The sequence below is a fragment of the Spea bombifrons genome, chromosome 7, assembly GCF_027358695.1.
Source record: "Spea bombifrons isolate aSpeBom1 chromosome 7, aSpeBom1.2.pri, whole genome shotgun sequence".
Classification (NCBI taxonomy): Eukaryota; Metazoa; Chordata; class Amphibia; order Anura; family Pelobatidae; genus Spea; species Spea bombifrons.
The window spans coordinates 5381019-5396278 of NC_071093.1; the positions used below are offsets into that span (position 1 = coordinate 5381019).

Consider the following 15260-nt stretch of genomic DNA (forward strand, 5'->3'; position numbering starts at 1 on the left):
TTTGGATAATTTACTAAACACATGTAAATAAGATGCCATGGACCCAGTAATACAGATTCAACAAGGACATAAACAAGAAAATATCCAATCCTTGGAGGTAACCAGTTTACTGGCGCCTGGTAGATCGTTTTTATGGGGCTTGGATATTTTATTGTTAACTGGAACAGAATATGGTCACAACAGCAGATTAATATAAATATCCATGTAATTCATTAGGTTCTAACCTCACAACCATACCTAGGAACTCTCCTGGTTTGACCTGTCACGGTTTCTAATATACTTGCCATTAAAACAATGAGGTCCACACTTAGTAGAAGGAACATTTTAGACTAGGTAACTGTGAACGTTTTTAAGCGAAAAACAAATTATAAAACCAACCAATGAAGTACCTTTCATTGGGTACTCAAAAATTGAAACACGAAACTATAGCCATGGCAACCTTGTTATAAATAAAATCTCAAACTAGATTTGTATGAACAAGAGAAGTATCTAAAAGTAGATTACAATACTACCGTGTTTCCCCGAAAGTAAGACAGTGTCTTACTTTCTTTTTATCCCTAAAAGCCCCACTATGTCTTACTTTCGGGGTATGTCTTATATTGGGAAAAAATTGAGAGTGATGGGAGTTATGATGTACTTTTAGAGCATAATTAGATCATGAAAAAGACATTGGAAATGGTACAGCATAACACCCATCACTCTCACACACTTACCAATCAACACACCTACCAATCCACACGTATACCAATCCACACACATATACACAAATCCACACACGTATACACAAATCCACACACATATACACTAATCCACACACATATACCAATCCACACACATATACACCAATCCACACACATATACACCAATCCACACACACATATACACCAATCCACACACACATATACACCAATCCACACACACATATACACCAATCCACACACACATATACACCAATCCACACACACATATACACCAATCCACACACACATATACACCAATCCACACACATATACACCAATCCACACATATACACCAATCCACTCTCACTTAATTCTTTCCTACCTTTCCTTTCTTCTTTCAGCTTCTTTTCCTCCTCTTCGCTCCTCTTCTTCAGTTCTTCTGTCTTCTTCCTGGTTCAGAGGGCACGGACAGCGGTGGGCGCGGCTTCAGTGTTGTGCGCCGGGATCTGACAAGAAACCCCGGCGCACAACAGCTGTTGCCGCGCAGATCACAAGGGAGCGGTATCGGAGGTCATTAACAGACCTCCGGCTCCCTTGAGTGATTTTAAGCCGGGTTGAACCCGGCTTAAAATCACTCAAGGGAGCCGGAGGTCTGTTAAAGACCTCCGATACCGCTCCCTTGCGAGCCTGCTCCTCCAGCGGCGGACATTACTGTCCGTCTCTGGAGGGGTGCCGGGTGCCGCAGGTTGGCACCCCCTGGAGTGTGGCGCCCTGTGCGGTCGCACACCCCAAAGGTCGGCCCTGCTCTAAGGGGCCGGCCTTAGGGGTCTGCGGCCGCACAGGGTTTAAATAAAAACATCGGGGGTTTTTTTCAACTTTATTTAACATCCTCCATGTTAAATAAAGTTAAAAAAACTTTATTTAACATGGAGGATGTTAAATAAAGTTAAAAAAAAACCCCGATGTTTTAATTTAAATCCTGTGCGGCCGCAGACACGTAAGGCCGGCCTTGGTGGGGACTTCCCGGCCCCTTAGAGTGGCGGACCCGGCAAATCCCCCGTGTTTCCCCGAAAGTAAGACATATGTCTTACTTTCGGGGTACGGCTTATATTAGCCGACCCCTCTGAAACCCCCAATACGTCTTACTATCGGGGGTGTCTTACTATCGGGGAAACACGGTATTTAGTGAGCAATTTATTGACCAGGTAGACCATATTATAGCTCATCCCAATGCTTTGTCAAACCTGTCTTGCTAAAGACAGAAATGTTTTGAATGTTGAATGATTCTCCCAGTTTTTTGGAACTCCTGGACTCTCTGTTAGTTACATTGTTGCCCTGGGGTGTTGACTAATTTGAAGTTGTGAGAGGACAACCAAGATTGCTTATGGTCGGAAGGGTCAACATTTTAGCATCTTACAGATTCATCACTGTAAAACTTGTATAGAATCACATAAATTACCCTAGCTAGGGTTCAATACAATAGCGGTATTATCTATCAATAAACTAGATTAAGCTGCCGATATACAGCACAAACATAAAGCATTCTTTCCATCCGTTGAGGCTTTATGTTTATTAACGACATTGCTGCAGATATGGTCAGCAATCGATATTATTCATAGTCTGAAAATATATGAATGCGGTTTTTCACTTAAATACTCAGCTTATTTATGTTTGCAAAGTAAGCATTTTATTTGGGGGTAGGGGTGGTAGATTAAAAGGATCACCATCACGAATAGCTTGGAGAACAGATGAAGACTTTATATTTTAAAGCTAAGAAATGCAACAGCAAGAGGTGATATTCTAGAGTCAAAGGTTTAGATGAATTCTAAGAACATTGTTTTTTGCCAAGAGGGCAGTAAGCATGCACGGGGTAGGCACCAACTAATATTCAATGGGTTAGCGTTGGCGGAAGGATGGGGAGACTAGATGGGTTGGTTATCGGAGGCTCCCATCTTCTGATAGAGTGGATTCTTTTAGAGGTTTGGGCTGTCCACATGTATGGATAGGGTTAGTCCCCATTGGAATTTGTGGGCAGAAAGTAGTAGGTGTAGAGTAATCAGGTAATAGGTAGAGCCTTGGTAGGGAGTAGTTGTGACCAAAAACCACTCTTCTACTCCAGTGATCTGGAGTCCTGGGGACACAGCACCTCACCAGGAGTAAAACCCCGCGATTTCCAAAATATGGTCAAATGTCAAACGACTCTTATCTAGCATCAAATTCTTTTTAAATATATCCTTGAATATAAACAGTACAGTTAACAGTGCCAGGGTAAGACAAATTCAATAAATGAAGACCTTTACTTACAAATGTCTAGGGACTCGTCTGAATTATCTGGACAATCCTGCTCTCCATCACACAGCCAGCTCTGTGACAAACATGTGACATTATCATGGCACAGAAATTCCCCTGGATCACAAAACTGTTGCTCTGAAAATGAAAATGTGAAAAAAATAAATAAATAAAAATAAATAAATAAAAAAAATGAAAATGAATAAAATGGCAATGCAGAAAATGGAGTTAATAACATCAGAACCAAAATATTATAACTCAATAACAAAAAAAGTATACTTTAAACCATTTCAAGGTTATTATTTATTAAAGTAATGTTAAGTTGCATTTTAAGTATGAAATATTACAGTCATGGAGGGCACGGTGTAAGTTAAAAGTGAAGTATTTTGGAAAATGGGGTTTCTCAGTTGACTGATGTTGTGATACGGAATAAAAAGATTACAAATGTTCTACCAAACCCTCATAAAACCACAAGCTAGAAAATTATTTTAAAGATTTAAGGTGTCCTTGCATTGGCAACATATGGGCGCTATTTCCACAAATCTTCCTTATTGTGCTTTGATAAAAACACACCCTGTTGAGCGTGATCATGGGTAGTATACAAAATTGTTATTATTCAAGACAATGGGCCATATTTATTAAAAAAAAGGAGTTTGGGGGCAGATTTCTAAATATGAAGCGATTACCATGGAAACCAATGGAATGTTCCATTTCATTGCGCCATATGAAGAACTATGCACCAAAATATAAGGATAGAAAATTAGAGGTCTTTTTTTTAAAATGTGGTCTTCTAGGAAGCAATCTGTTTGCTTTCCATAGTTTTAGCAGAATTTAGCAGCCCACCAATATTTAAGGTGACCAAATCAGGACACTTGGGTTTGGTGGTGTGAAAAAAGGTGAATACGGGCAGCCACAAGAATAAGGTGGAGTTGACCCCAAACGCGAGCAGCGCAGGATGTGGGTCCATCTGCCCATTGTACGCGAATAGTCCCTTCCATGAGCTGGTCAAGGGAGGCCAGAGGATCTCCGCAACTGGCCCATGCTCCCCACTGACCGCAAAAGCTGGACCACGAGGCAGCTACTCAGGACAGAGGGACAGTGCTGAAAATTCAGGACTATCCCAGGTATGAAATTCTAAATGACATTGCACCCCACCATTCCACCATTACTCACGTTGTAGATTAACTCCTGACATATAAAGATTATACTTATTAACATACATAAATTCTCAAAGAAGATGATTTTTCTTAATTCATGCACATCCTAGGCGTTATGTTGATGATTGTGATTCACATTAGGGAAAAATGGTATTAATGGGGTGAAAGACCTTGGTGAAACTTGTTCCACAAGATCAAACTGATTCCATTTCGGGAGAGTCTGGTAAGAGTCTCAGTTGAAGGTTTTCATACGCTGACAGTAACTTGGCGTCGTTTATTAATATTTTTTATTAGATGATCCTTCCAACAGAGCCCCCACTCAATCATACTACAATGGAAAGATTCCCGGGAGCACAGCCTCGTGTCACATGTGTGCAATTCAACAGGCAACGGACCAATGTCCAAGAGAACAAAAAAACATTTTTTATCTCTATGGACCTTGTTAGAGAGGCACAGCTGATAATATTTTAAAATATTTTATGGTTGAACAATACCATTTTCTAACCCTGATCCGAAAAGAACGCTGACACTTTACAGAAAATGTAACGCCAACCAATGTAAACGAAAAGAAAGCTCACAGGTTTTTGGATACTTTGTCCTTTAAAATGTCTTTTTTTTTTCCATTGAACTTCTTATGTCCGTTATGCATAATTGCAAAAATGGCTTTCCATTTTGGGTTTGGCAGCATAAAACCTGACTCAGATTATTCATTCTAAACACTGCCAACCGTGAACAAACTCAACATGTGACTTCACCCAGTGCCAAATCGCACATGTGTGGGCATAGTGCATGGGCTGTTTCGAGAAAACCAAGGACGGAAAACAAGAAATAAAAGCACTTTCTCACCTCGCAGCTGTAAAGATGAATTCTGACACCAACAATTCTAAATTCAGCCACATTATCTAAACCACCATTTATTCCTTACATGATGCAAACGCAATGTCAGGTTGTAATCTCTTGATAAAAGTGGGGTTACATATGTTGGTGGTTACAGATGTACATACTAAGATTAAATAGAATTTGTGATTATTTTATAGAACATTATATATATATATATATATATATACATATATATATATATATATATATATATATAAATATATATAGAAGTGTCTCTCGCTATGATATTATGATCACTAATCAGCACTACCCAATATGCAGATGAGATGCTATACTGGAAAAGGGTTCATTTGCATGTAAGGTCAACTTAATCTCACGGAAATGTCCCTCCTGATTAAAGTATATTTCAGCAGTCTCTGTCTCTGTATCTATCAACATACCTAGCTGATACAATGTCCGTGTATCAATCGATCAGTTATCTAGCCATTTACGCTCTTTGTTTTGTTTTGTTGTCAGATTCTGAACAAATTATTATACAGACTAAAATGTAATTATTTTTCAGTCTGCCAGACCAAAGCCCTATCCATACTCAATCATTTACATCTATCGCAATTTGTATGCAAATCTCAAGGCATTACGTACCATTCCATAAAGAGCACAGTATAGGCAGCTGTCAGCCTGACATCAAAACCATTCATGTAAAAAATATATAAAAAAATAATCATTTACATATATTTTTGGGTATTTTGTCATTCAAAATTAAATTCTTGTACAATTAATTCTAATATTAATTGTGAAAACCTTGAAACCTACAGTATATATATATTTTTTGTAATATATTCGGTAATAAATTTAGATTATAGATTTTTTGTGCCTTAAAGCAGAGTCGGTAGATAATACAGATAATTCCAGGCATTTATTTGATGTGCCATGGTGAGCTGACAAGTTCAATTTGCATAGATTCATACAGTTTTATCTTTGTCCAAATAAACTGCTCTACAATGCCAAAAAATCAGCCTGAGAATACACAAAACCTGCATTATAAGCTCCGCTTCGGAGTTTAAATGACTCTTTAGTGTGAGCGACCAAAGGGAATACGCAGACAAGCAATGCTGTTTTATTTGTCTTTGTTTCCAAAAAGGAAAAAAAAAATCTCTACCGAAAAGAACTCGTTCAAATTTTCAGCATTTCAAATAACCTACCATTTGTAATGATATTTCATCAGCATTTTAATTGCAGTTTTTAGTGTCAAAGCTGTTAAGCTAGCTACAGTGCGATTTTTGGTTTTGCAATTAAAATTTCACATTAAAAAGCAAGCATGTGGTTCAGAGCTAGCCATGCTGATCCCGTTACCGATGATATTTCTTGAGAAAACAAAGCATAATTAGCATTTATTGTTTGTAAAGATAGAAAGGGCTTATCACGGTTTGACTGCATTAATAAATCCCCCATCATGGATGACATTTGGTGCCTTCATAGTAAGTATGCATTGTACGGAGACGACAAATCGGGCAGCCGTTGGAGACAACCCTTCTGGCCGATGGATAAATTATGGAAAAAAATTCCACTTTCAAAACATCTTAAAGTTAAGTTTTAACCCCTTAATGACAAAGCCCGTACATGTACGGGCTCAAAATGCATTGTTTTCAATGGGTTTAGGGACCGCCCATTGTCCTTAAGGGGTTAAAAAGAGACAGAAAATTTTAATTCAGTGGATTTTGTCTGAAACAAGCATTCAGAGGAGCATTCAAAGCATTCGTCTAGATTTGGATAGGGCAGATTACTCATGGGGGAAATGGCCATATTTCCCAGAGCCAAGGTGCATGGACCTTCTTGGCCAAAGCCTAAAGAAATACTTGGCCATGGCTTGGATATCTTGGCCAAGGCTGATGGAATCTACGTCTAATAATGAGCTCAAAATGACCCTCATCTGTTATGAATATACCTCTTGTCGATATTGTATGTATCCACTACTAAAAACATAGAACCATAGAATTTTATGGCAGATAAGGATAATTTGGCACATCTAGTCTACCTGTTCTTAATTAGCACTCAATCTCGTCTTAGATTCAGGAGCCATACGCCTATCCCATGCATGTTTACATTTCCTCACTGTATTAACCTCTCCCACGTCCAATGGGAAGCTGTTCCACTTATCTACCACCCTCTCGGTAAAGTAAAACACTCCGGAGAAATCTCCTCGCTTTGGCGCTGTTCGGTTAGATACACTATGACACTAATAAATCACCAATGTATCATTTCTTCAATTTATGAAAAGCATCATTTTTCAACTATTTATTTTCGGGTATATGACACAGCAAATTAAAAGTGTGGTTGTGAACGAGACAGCGTGTTTACGGTTTAACCGTGGCCTTTATTGCAGGTATCGATTTTCTATTGTTCTCTGACTATGAAAAGCTCCACATATGACTATGAAATATGATATTGATAGATTATTGTTGTTGCCATATGCTCATAAAATATACGCATTGATTTTAACCTCATACAATAAACCTTTAGCTAGGGACTTAACAAATGGATCTATAAAATGTAATGGAATAGGGAACTAAGCCCCATGACACTTGTTTAAAATAAGTAATATATTTTTTATATATACTATATTTTTATATAACCTGAATAATACGTTCTTAGGGATTAAATATTTTTTGCAACAATCTTTCAATGGGCTGCACGCCAACGATCCTCCAGTGCTCTCTGCCGGGAAACGGCATACCAGAGACCCACAACACCTCCACAAAGTGCCCTCAACTCGAACAATGAACAAACACAGACCTTGATAATAGAACCAGAAAAAACCACCTTCACATGAATGTGATAAAATAAAACATATATATATATATACCCCACAGGTTCCGCAGCTCCCAAAATAACACTCCTCACAAGTGTTCCACAGAACCGATATTTTTTTTTCTATCTACTCCGCCCATTCAAACGAACTTTATTAGATACATTCCAAACAGACAAAAGCCGATAGGGAAACATAGAAGAACGTCAGGAATGGTACGGACGCGATTAGGTCAGTACGTAATCGTGCGAGGAAGCCACTGGGAGCCTTTTTTAACAAAGCCCAAGGATTAGGACACACAGACTGCAGCTTTACCACGTACATTTGTATTCTATTTTTTTCTCCTGAAGAAGCCAATGGTGTTTGGCGAAACGCGTTAAGATTGAGGATTCTGTCACACAGACTTTTTTATCTCCTGGTCTCGGTTAAGACTGTTATTCTTCCATTCTGCATATGCATAACATGGTCGTTATGCCAACTTGTTTGTAAGTTGATCCGCTTTTCCTATTAAATATTTGCTTGATAATACTTCACCATTTGCAGTTTCTCATTTGCATTGCAGACCTTATGAAGAAAAGTTCTTTTCTGATGAGCCTCTCTATCAAGTGCAATAGATTATTCACTACACACATATCTTTTGAATTTATTACACTATTGTGTTGCATATTTTCCCCCCACATGTTCATGCGCCCCTCTTGTTGATATACCACAATGGTAAGTATAAGGAGCTGTAATGTGCAATGAAGTCCCTATATAAACGCATTATCAATGCAAGAACGAAAGCACAAAGCTTCACGTGGTTCTCTCCTTGAATGGCGCTTACTCATATGAGAAACGTTTTAAGCTTTGTGCCCTTTTCTCCCATAGATTATGCGTTTATATCCGTACGTTATTCCACATTAAAGCACCTAATACCTTCCATTAAATATTTGTAGCTTCCAATAAAGCAAAACAATTAAAAGGTGATGTCTCTTATCTGCAGATAATGAAGCCGCATAGGCTGATGGGCTACGTGTACAAATGCTAAATTCTTTGGGAGAAAGGTTTTGCCATAGGTTTAGGGAGAGGAACGCAATCCATGAAGTCACAGAAGAGCATTTTTGTATCTTTGACCCTGAGCACTATGTACAAATGTACCACGTCCTTCATTCCTTGGACGAACTCCACGCTTTGGTCCATTTAGACATGGAAGGTGTGGAATGGGATTCCCAATGAAATAGGGCTAAGATTTTTGAAATGGGGAATGTAGCTTGGTGGAGCAGGAAAAAAAAACGCACAATCGACTAAAACTAGCGTCCAGAAGGGCCCCCAGATAGCATATCTAATTTAGACATGGAGTCCTTCACTTCAATGCCTGGTTAAATACTTATAATCCAATCTGGGTTTCTTGTTTCTTGTATGTATTTCAATATTAGCTGTCTCAGTGAAGTAAAATAGGCTCATGGGAGACGGATCAGGAGCGTGTGAAGCAAATAAAAGATTATGGAGTATGTTCATTTTCACTGCCCCTACCATGCCAAGCCAAGTGTTTACTCAACTTGGTCTCTGTGAAGAAGTATTAAATGGAAGGTTATCTATTAACCAATATTATATACCAATATTCCAACAAAATGAATCGATATTAATGTATAATATATTTTCCCAGGCACATACATTTCTTTAATACATGGTTTTGCTTTATGCAAGCCCCCTCATCAATAATGAGTGCTACCATTTATCTGGATGAAGGCTAGTCATTGCATGATAGTTTGCACAAGCGGTAACATATGAATCTCTGGTCCCATTAATCATGTTTCTCCTTAGATATCTTTGTAGCATCTGTGGCTGAGGACCCAGGACTCCAAGGTCATGGACAGCATGGCCACCAAAGATGGAGAAGAAGAAAGATCAGTCCTCCCTTGAGTATGACAAATTGTTCCAACTGCACAATCTTCACAGACATGACTGGAAGGCTAATGATAATCCTATGAAGGCAACTTTTTTGTAATGAAACCTCAAACTTATTTTACATGTTGTGCCAAACCTTCTTATATACTGATAGCCAGGTATTATTGGCAGGTGGTGCATAATAATAATAATAATAATATTTCCAATTAAATGCGATTCCATCACTAACATTCCATATCATTGACTATATGTACTAAATGATACTTAATATCAGAACGTATTACATAGTGATACCCTTGTAAAAATATGCAAACAAAAAGTTAACAGATTTGTGTGAAAAGGTGTCATCCTGATATTGCCAGTGTGAACATATATCAGAAAATAACCACGACTTGTGTTAAACTGTGTAATTTGTTTATATTTGCTAAAAAAAAAAAAATTACAGTTAATCTTGCAATAGGAATATTTTGCACAGTAAAAAAAAAATAAAAAAAATAAAAAAAATGTTTTATTTGTTTCAATCAACAGTAATTACAAACAATGCAGAGATTTCAGATTTTCATCAGTCCTGGAAAAAATGAGCCAATCTCCATTGTTTTGGGTTTTTTTTTTTTGCTATAGATAGGCTGAGCCTCCAGAGATTTGGTTTAGCTGATGAGTCTGGCAGACATTCCTATGATACGCAGTTGTCCTGATACAGTTATTAGTTTGGATATGAGTCAGGCCGTTCTGCTTGCAAATAGCTCAAGCACATTATAAAACTCAGGCGTGGAAGGTTTCCAAAAAAAGAGATCTGCTGACAATGTTAGCCCACATTACAATCTCCCGCAAACAGATTGAAAGTTAAAGGATATATATTATATTTTTTATTAAATGGTGGCTATTGTCTGCAGGAGACATTAAAGAAAAATACACGTCAGGGACAAAAAAAAAAGGAAATTTGAATAGAATACAGGGAAATCTGCCCCAAAGCAAAAGTAAACATTATGAATAAATAATACAATCATGCCTTGAGGTCTACGATTATAATAAGATTTGCACTTTGTGTGTTTCTCTGTGCCCAGAAATCTATGCCTGAGACGATAGAAGCAACTGGCAGAAAATTGTCCAAATGGTTATTGGGTATTAATCTGTGTACAAGGTGAGGTGAAGGTCATAAAATATGCAAGGCATTGATATAGAAACATAGACTATGGGCTTTCCAAATACTTTATTTCATTTTAGCTTTTTCTATAATTTTATATCTATCAGCGTTCTATAGTTTTACTATAATTAAAAGTCTATTATGAAAGCCAGCGTGCATTTTTTATCCTTCTTATCTTATGTTTAGTAACTCCAGCATGATGCTGGTTGATACTCTGTCTTTTTTTTCTCCCCTGCATTCACTGCCATTTGTAGAGATGAGATAAGAGATGGTGCATTCGTTTTTTGGCATTATAGTAGACAATCACCAGGTCAGGTCAGGAGGGGGGTGGCAGTTTTTGGCCCCAAGGAAACCCAAGCAGTAAAAACCTAGTTTGCGTGACTATGTTTCCAAGGACATATGTGGCACGTAGTGGGGTAAATTTAAGGTTTTGGGTATGTGGGGAAAATTCTATAACCTTTAAGGAAGGTTCTGCGTCTGGTAAGGAGCGCCAGAAGATATGCATTCTACTGCCAAGGCCAAAGAAATGTTTAGTACTGAAGGGACAAGCGAGGGTGACATTAAGTAATAAAATATATGAGCTGAGAAAGCAAGGCATGAGATAGGGATAGAAGCTGATACAAACTGATGGATAGTTCAACAAACAGCCATGGACTCTAGGGTTCTCTAAGCTTTATCATGGATACGTTAAAGTGGAGGAAAACACTTTGGCTGTGCTGTTTCTGGGAAATATTTCTCTCGATGTCCATGAATAATTTATAGATAATAGACACTTGTTTCAATTTTCCATAGCAGTAATAAGTAATAAACTTAACTATAAGGTGAATTTAGGGAAACCAAACATCACAGCCCAAAGCTTCAGTTATGTGCAATTATACTATTGAAGTTGTGTTGATTTCATCCATTTGATCTTTTAAAATGTCATCACACCCTCTCCTTGAAGAAACTAAACAATTCCACATTTTAATATTTAACAACTTGATGAGAACTCAGCCTAGTTACCATATGTTTGGATTCTCAGATGCTGGATCATTTGCTTATAACCACACGAATATGGAAAAGTGTCTTCTTCGGACATGGTGGACAATAGACTTATTGCAATAACGCCCAATTATCTAACGGCCATACTGGCAATGCATCAAAATAACTTGACTGGTTGGTCTTTTGGGTTCATTGGAATTGCCAATGCTATTTAAATACAGACCCTTTTGGATTGAGAAAAAGATGTATTATTGGTGTCTTCTAAACACCCATAGATATCCAGGGTAGCAAGAAGGCATCAGGGTAACCTTTTCGGCATGTTGTAGTAGTGTGGGCTACACCAGAAAAGGTTTAAGTTTATTTATTATATGTAAGAATGTTAATCTTTGCTACACACTCTATTCAAACCACAAAACCTTGCTATATGTCTTTTATTTGCATAATTGCGTAATGCATTAAATATCGTTAGAACCTTTTTTTATGCTGTGCAACATCTCATTTTCACTCCATACCCAACCAGGCAGAAAATATCACAAATGAATATATTGTGATATAATGAGCTTGAAACACCCATAAAATGGTTAAGCGATTATGTAACGAGCTGGGAATGCCATATCATTTCACAGAACCCATTGTGTTCACATTAAGAGTTCTTCTAGCGAGCTGTCTGGTTACTTAGAACCATATTAGCTAAAACACATTTAATTCAACGACACAACTTTACAAACTTCTAGAATAAGTTCAAGTAACTCTTGCAATCTTCAAGTAATCATCCTTCCTTTGTCACGTTGTATCCCTTTAGGGGCATACTTTCAAAATATCACCTAAGAAGATTTGTCTATCTAAACTGAAGAGGGAGTTCCATCATGTACATGTCAATAATATTATAGCAGCGGCTAGACGCCGCCAGCTTGGAATTTCACATTTTGTATAAAAAAATCTCTGTGTTTAAAGAGAAACAGAGTACGAAAAAAAATAAAGCATATGAAGCAGAAGGCTGTAATTACTAAACAGTGAGTTAAAGAGAGACAAGACGTTCTTAGACCGCCGACACAGAAACACCGACAGGAAGTGACACAAACAGTGTTAGAGCCGAGAGACACTCAAAGACAAACTCTGGCTTTGTCAGCCCGGTGCAGTTGGGGCAATTTTTTTTTATCCAAGATTGGGAAGAAACAAGTTCAAAATGTGCCGTTTTTACATTTCCCAGCTACAAACTCAACCTCTTATTTAATTTTACCCTCATTTTTTTACTTTTTTTATCAGACCAAATAATTTCTTAAAATTCTCTCTATCGCATTGCCTGTGTCTGTTGATACCCCTCGATTCCACTGACATTGACACTTACTGACATAATCAAATGATGTAATCTCAGCATTTATTGCCTTTCCTGTGAGAAGGATCAGACTGATATGTTGATGGAGATTTTTTCCCCTGTTATGGCACAAAAGAGCTAGAGCTTGAGATGCTCCCAAGTGGTCTTGGTCAGCATTTCAAACTTGTTTTTTACGGCATGTCACCCTTCAGGGATCTCCACTCCATGTGAAAAGGTGAGTCCACACATGGACCTTCTCTTGTCTTTTAGGGATAGCAGCTAGTCCTTGCTGATGGGGTCTATGAAGGCTGAAATGGATGTCTAGGGTTGCATCATGTTTCAATTCTGACTCATACTGATATGTTGATGTTTTTGGGTTTTTTTTATCTGAGGGAGCCAAAATGTGACACCACAGATGTCTCTTCTTCCATTTCCTTCCCTTAGAAACACACTCAACCTTGAATAGGGGCTTCAAGGGTTCCAAAAGCGTAGAATGCATTGAGTGTAAATCTGGTGCTTCGAGTTATTGAAAATGACTGTGCTACTTTATATCATCTTCTCTTTGATGCTTGACGGCATACCAACAAGATTATAACAGAGGAATCAGAAACCATTTTAATTCAATGACTGATTGGCTAAAATATTGATTTTTTTCCCTAATTCCCATCCTCGCAAATTGGCTTTAGACAGATTTGAAAATCTCTCTCTTTTTCTACATTAACTTTTTTTCATCTACAAATGAAACCGATCCAGATGCGTTCTGCATTATTTATTTTTTTGCATTAAAAACAGCATTTAGTAGGGAAGATAGAATAAATAATGCATTTGGTAAGCGCAGTAACATCATATATTATGACATATTTCAGATGAAAAATAGATTGCCTGCATGTAATTTTCTTCTTGTCGTTTATTCTTACAATGGGAATGATTGATGATTCATTAGTAAAAACAGATCTAAAACCTGAATATTTGTCTGAGGAGCAGAAATGTATCAAGAGCTATTGAACCGAGTATGAATGGACTCAAATTTTGTGAAAGAAAATTAAAAAGCAAAATTAAGCAAAGCAGGAAAACACAGGCAAAAGGGAACAGTCAACCCGAAGCAGAGCACGTCTAGTAAACTGTACCTTTCCAAAGCGTTTGATGCATCCTATGACATCATTGTGATTTTGCTGTGTTTTAGATAAGTTGTGTCTTGTTTTATTTAACCTGCTTGTAGTCCTAAAGTTCTGAGTTTGGTCACAAGGGACACATTGAGGGGTGCAGCTATGACTTGGCACCAGTCTCAAGGTCCACTCTGTGTGCCCTATGACTTCTGGGTCATTCAAGGTGAAGGGATATGGGCCATACCCATACACCGTCAATGAAAGTCCTTATTATTCCTGCTTATTAATATTCCAAGGAACTTCTGTGCAGATACATCAATGTCTCTTAAATATTCCATAACGATACCTGGAAACTCTTAGGGTTTAGCCATGAGTTTCAGGGTTTGTGCCCCAATCTCAGGGTGAAGGAGTAGATTTTCAGGTTGACACAATCTGGAGTTGACTCTTTCCTATCCTACACCGCTGTGATCATATATAAGATCATATATAAGACTCCTAATTGGTTTATATCCCTGCTTGAATAAAGTGTATCTCGTAGATAATGGCAAGTCAAGGTTTCCATGAGGACAGGTAATAGAGACGTTTAGTGAGATCTTCCCAGGTTTTACCTCCAGGAAAGTCCCCAGGCATGTCCATAACAAAGCTGCAAGAGATTCCATCGTTCAGCCTGCTCATTAGGATAAAATTACATATGTTTTCCCCCAACCCACTTCTATGAACTTTACCAACCCCCACCATGAGATTATCAGTGTGAATGTACACTGTCAAATAAAATCGCTGATCTTTATTACAGAATAAACATGAAGAGGGTGAACTTTACACTGCTTGAAAGGTCGCTTCCATTGCCATTTATATAGCATTTAAATGTTAACGACAACAAGGTGCTTAAAAAGTAATTTTTAATTGTTCCAAATGAGTTGAAGGGGTGTTGCAACGTCATAGGGAGCTATACTTTAATATCGAATTTTAGGGCAGATAAAAATCCAGTGACCCATCTTATCTTTCCTTAACATAATTTTTTAACTTTGAGAACATTCACGGAACATTAGAAAACG

General features: G+C 37.8%; 1 protein-coding gene across 1 annotated transcript in view; it reads right to left on the reverse strand.

Annotated features, from left to right (window-relative positions):
• Positions 1-15260, reverse strand: part of LRP1B (LDL receptor related protein 1B) — a 557319-nt gene that overhangs the window by 458799 nt on the left and 83260 nt on the right. The window contains exon 2 of the mRNA XM_053471115.1: positions 2985-3107. Within this exon, the coding sequence (XP_053327090.1) occupies positions 2985-3107 (123 nt within the window). The remainder of the gene's footprint in view (positions 1-2984; positions 3108-15260) is intronic.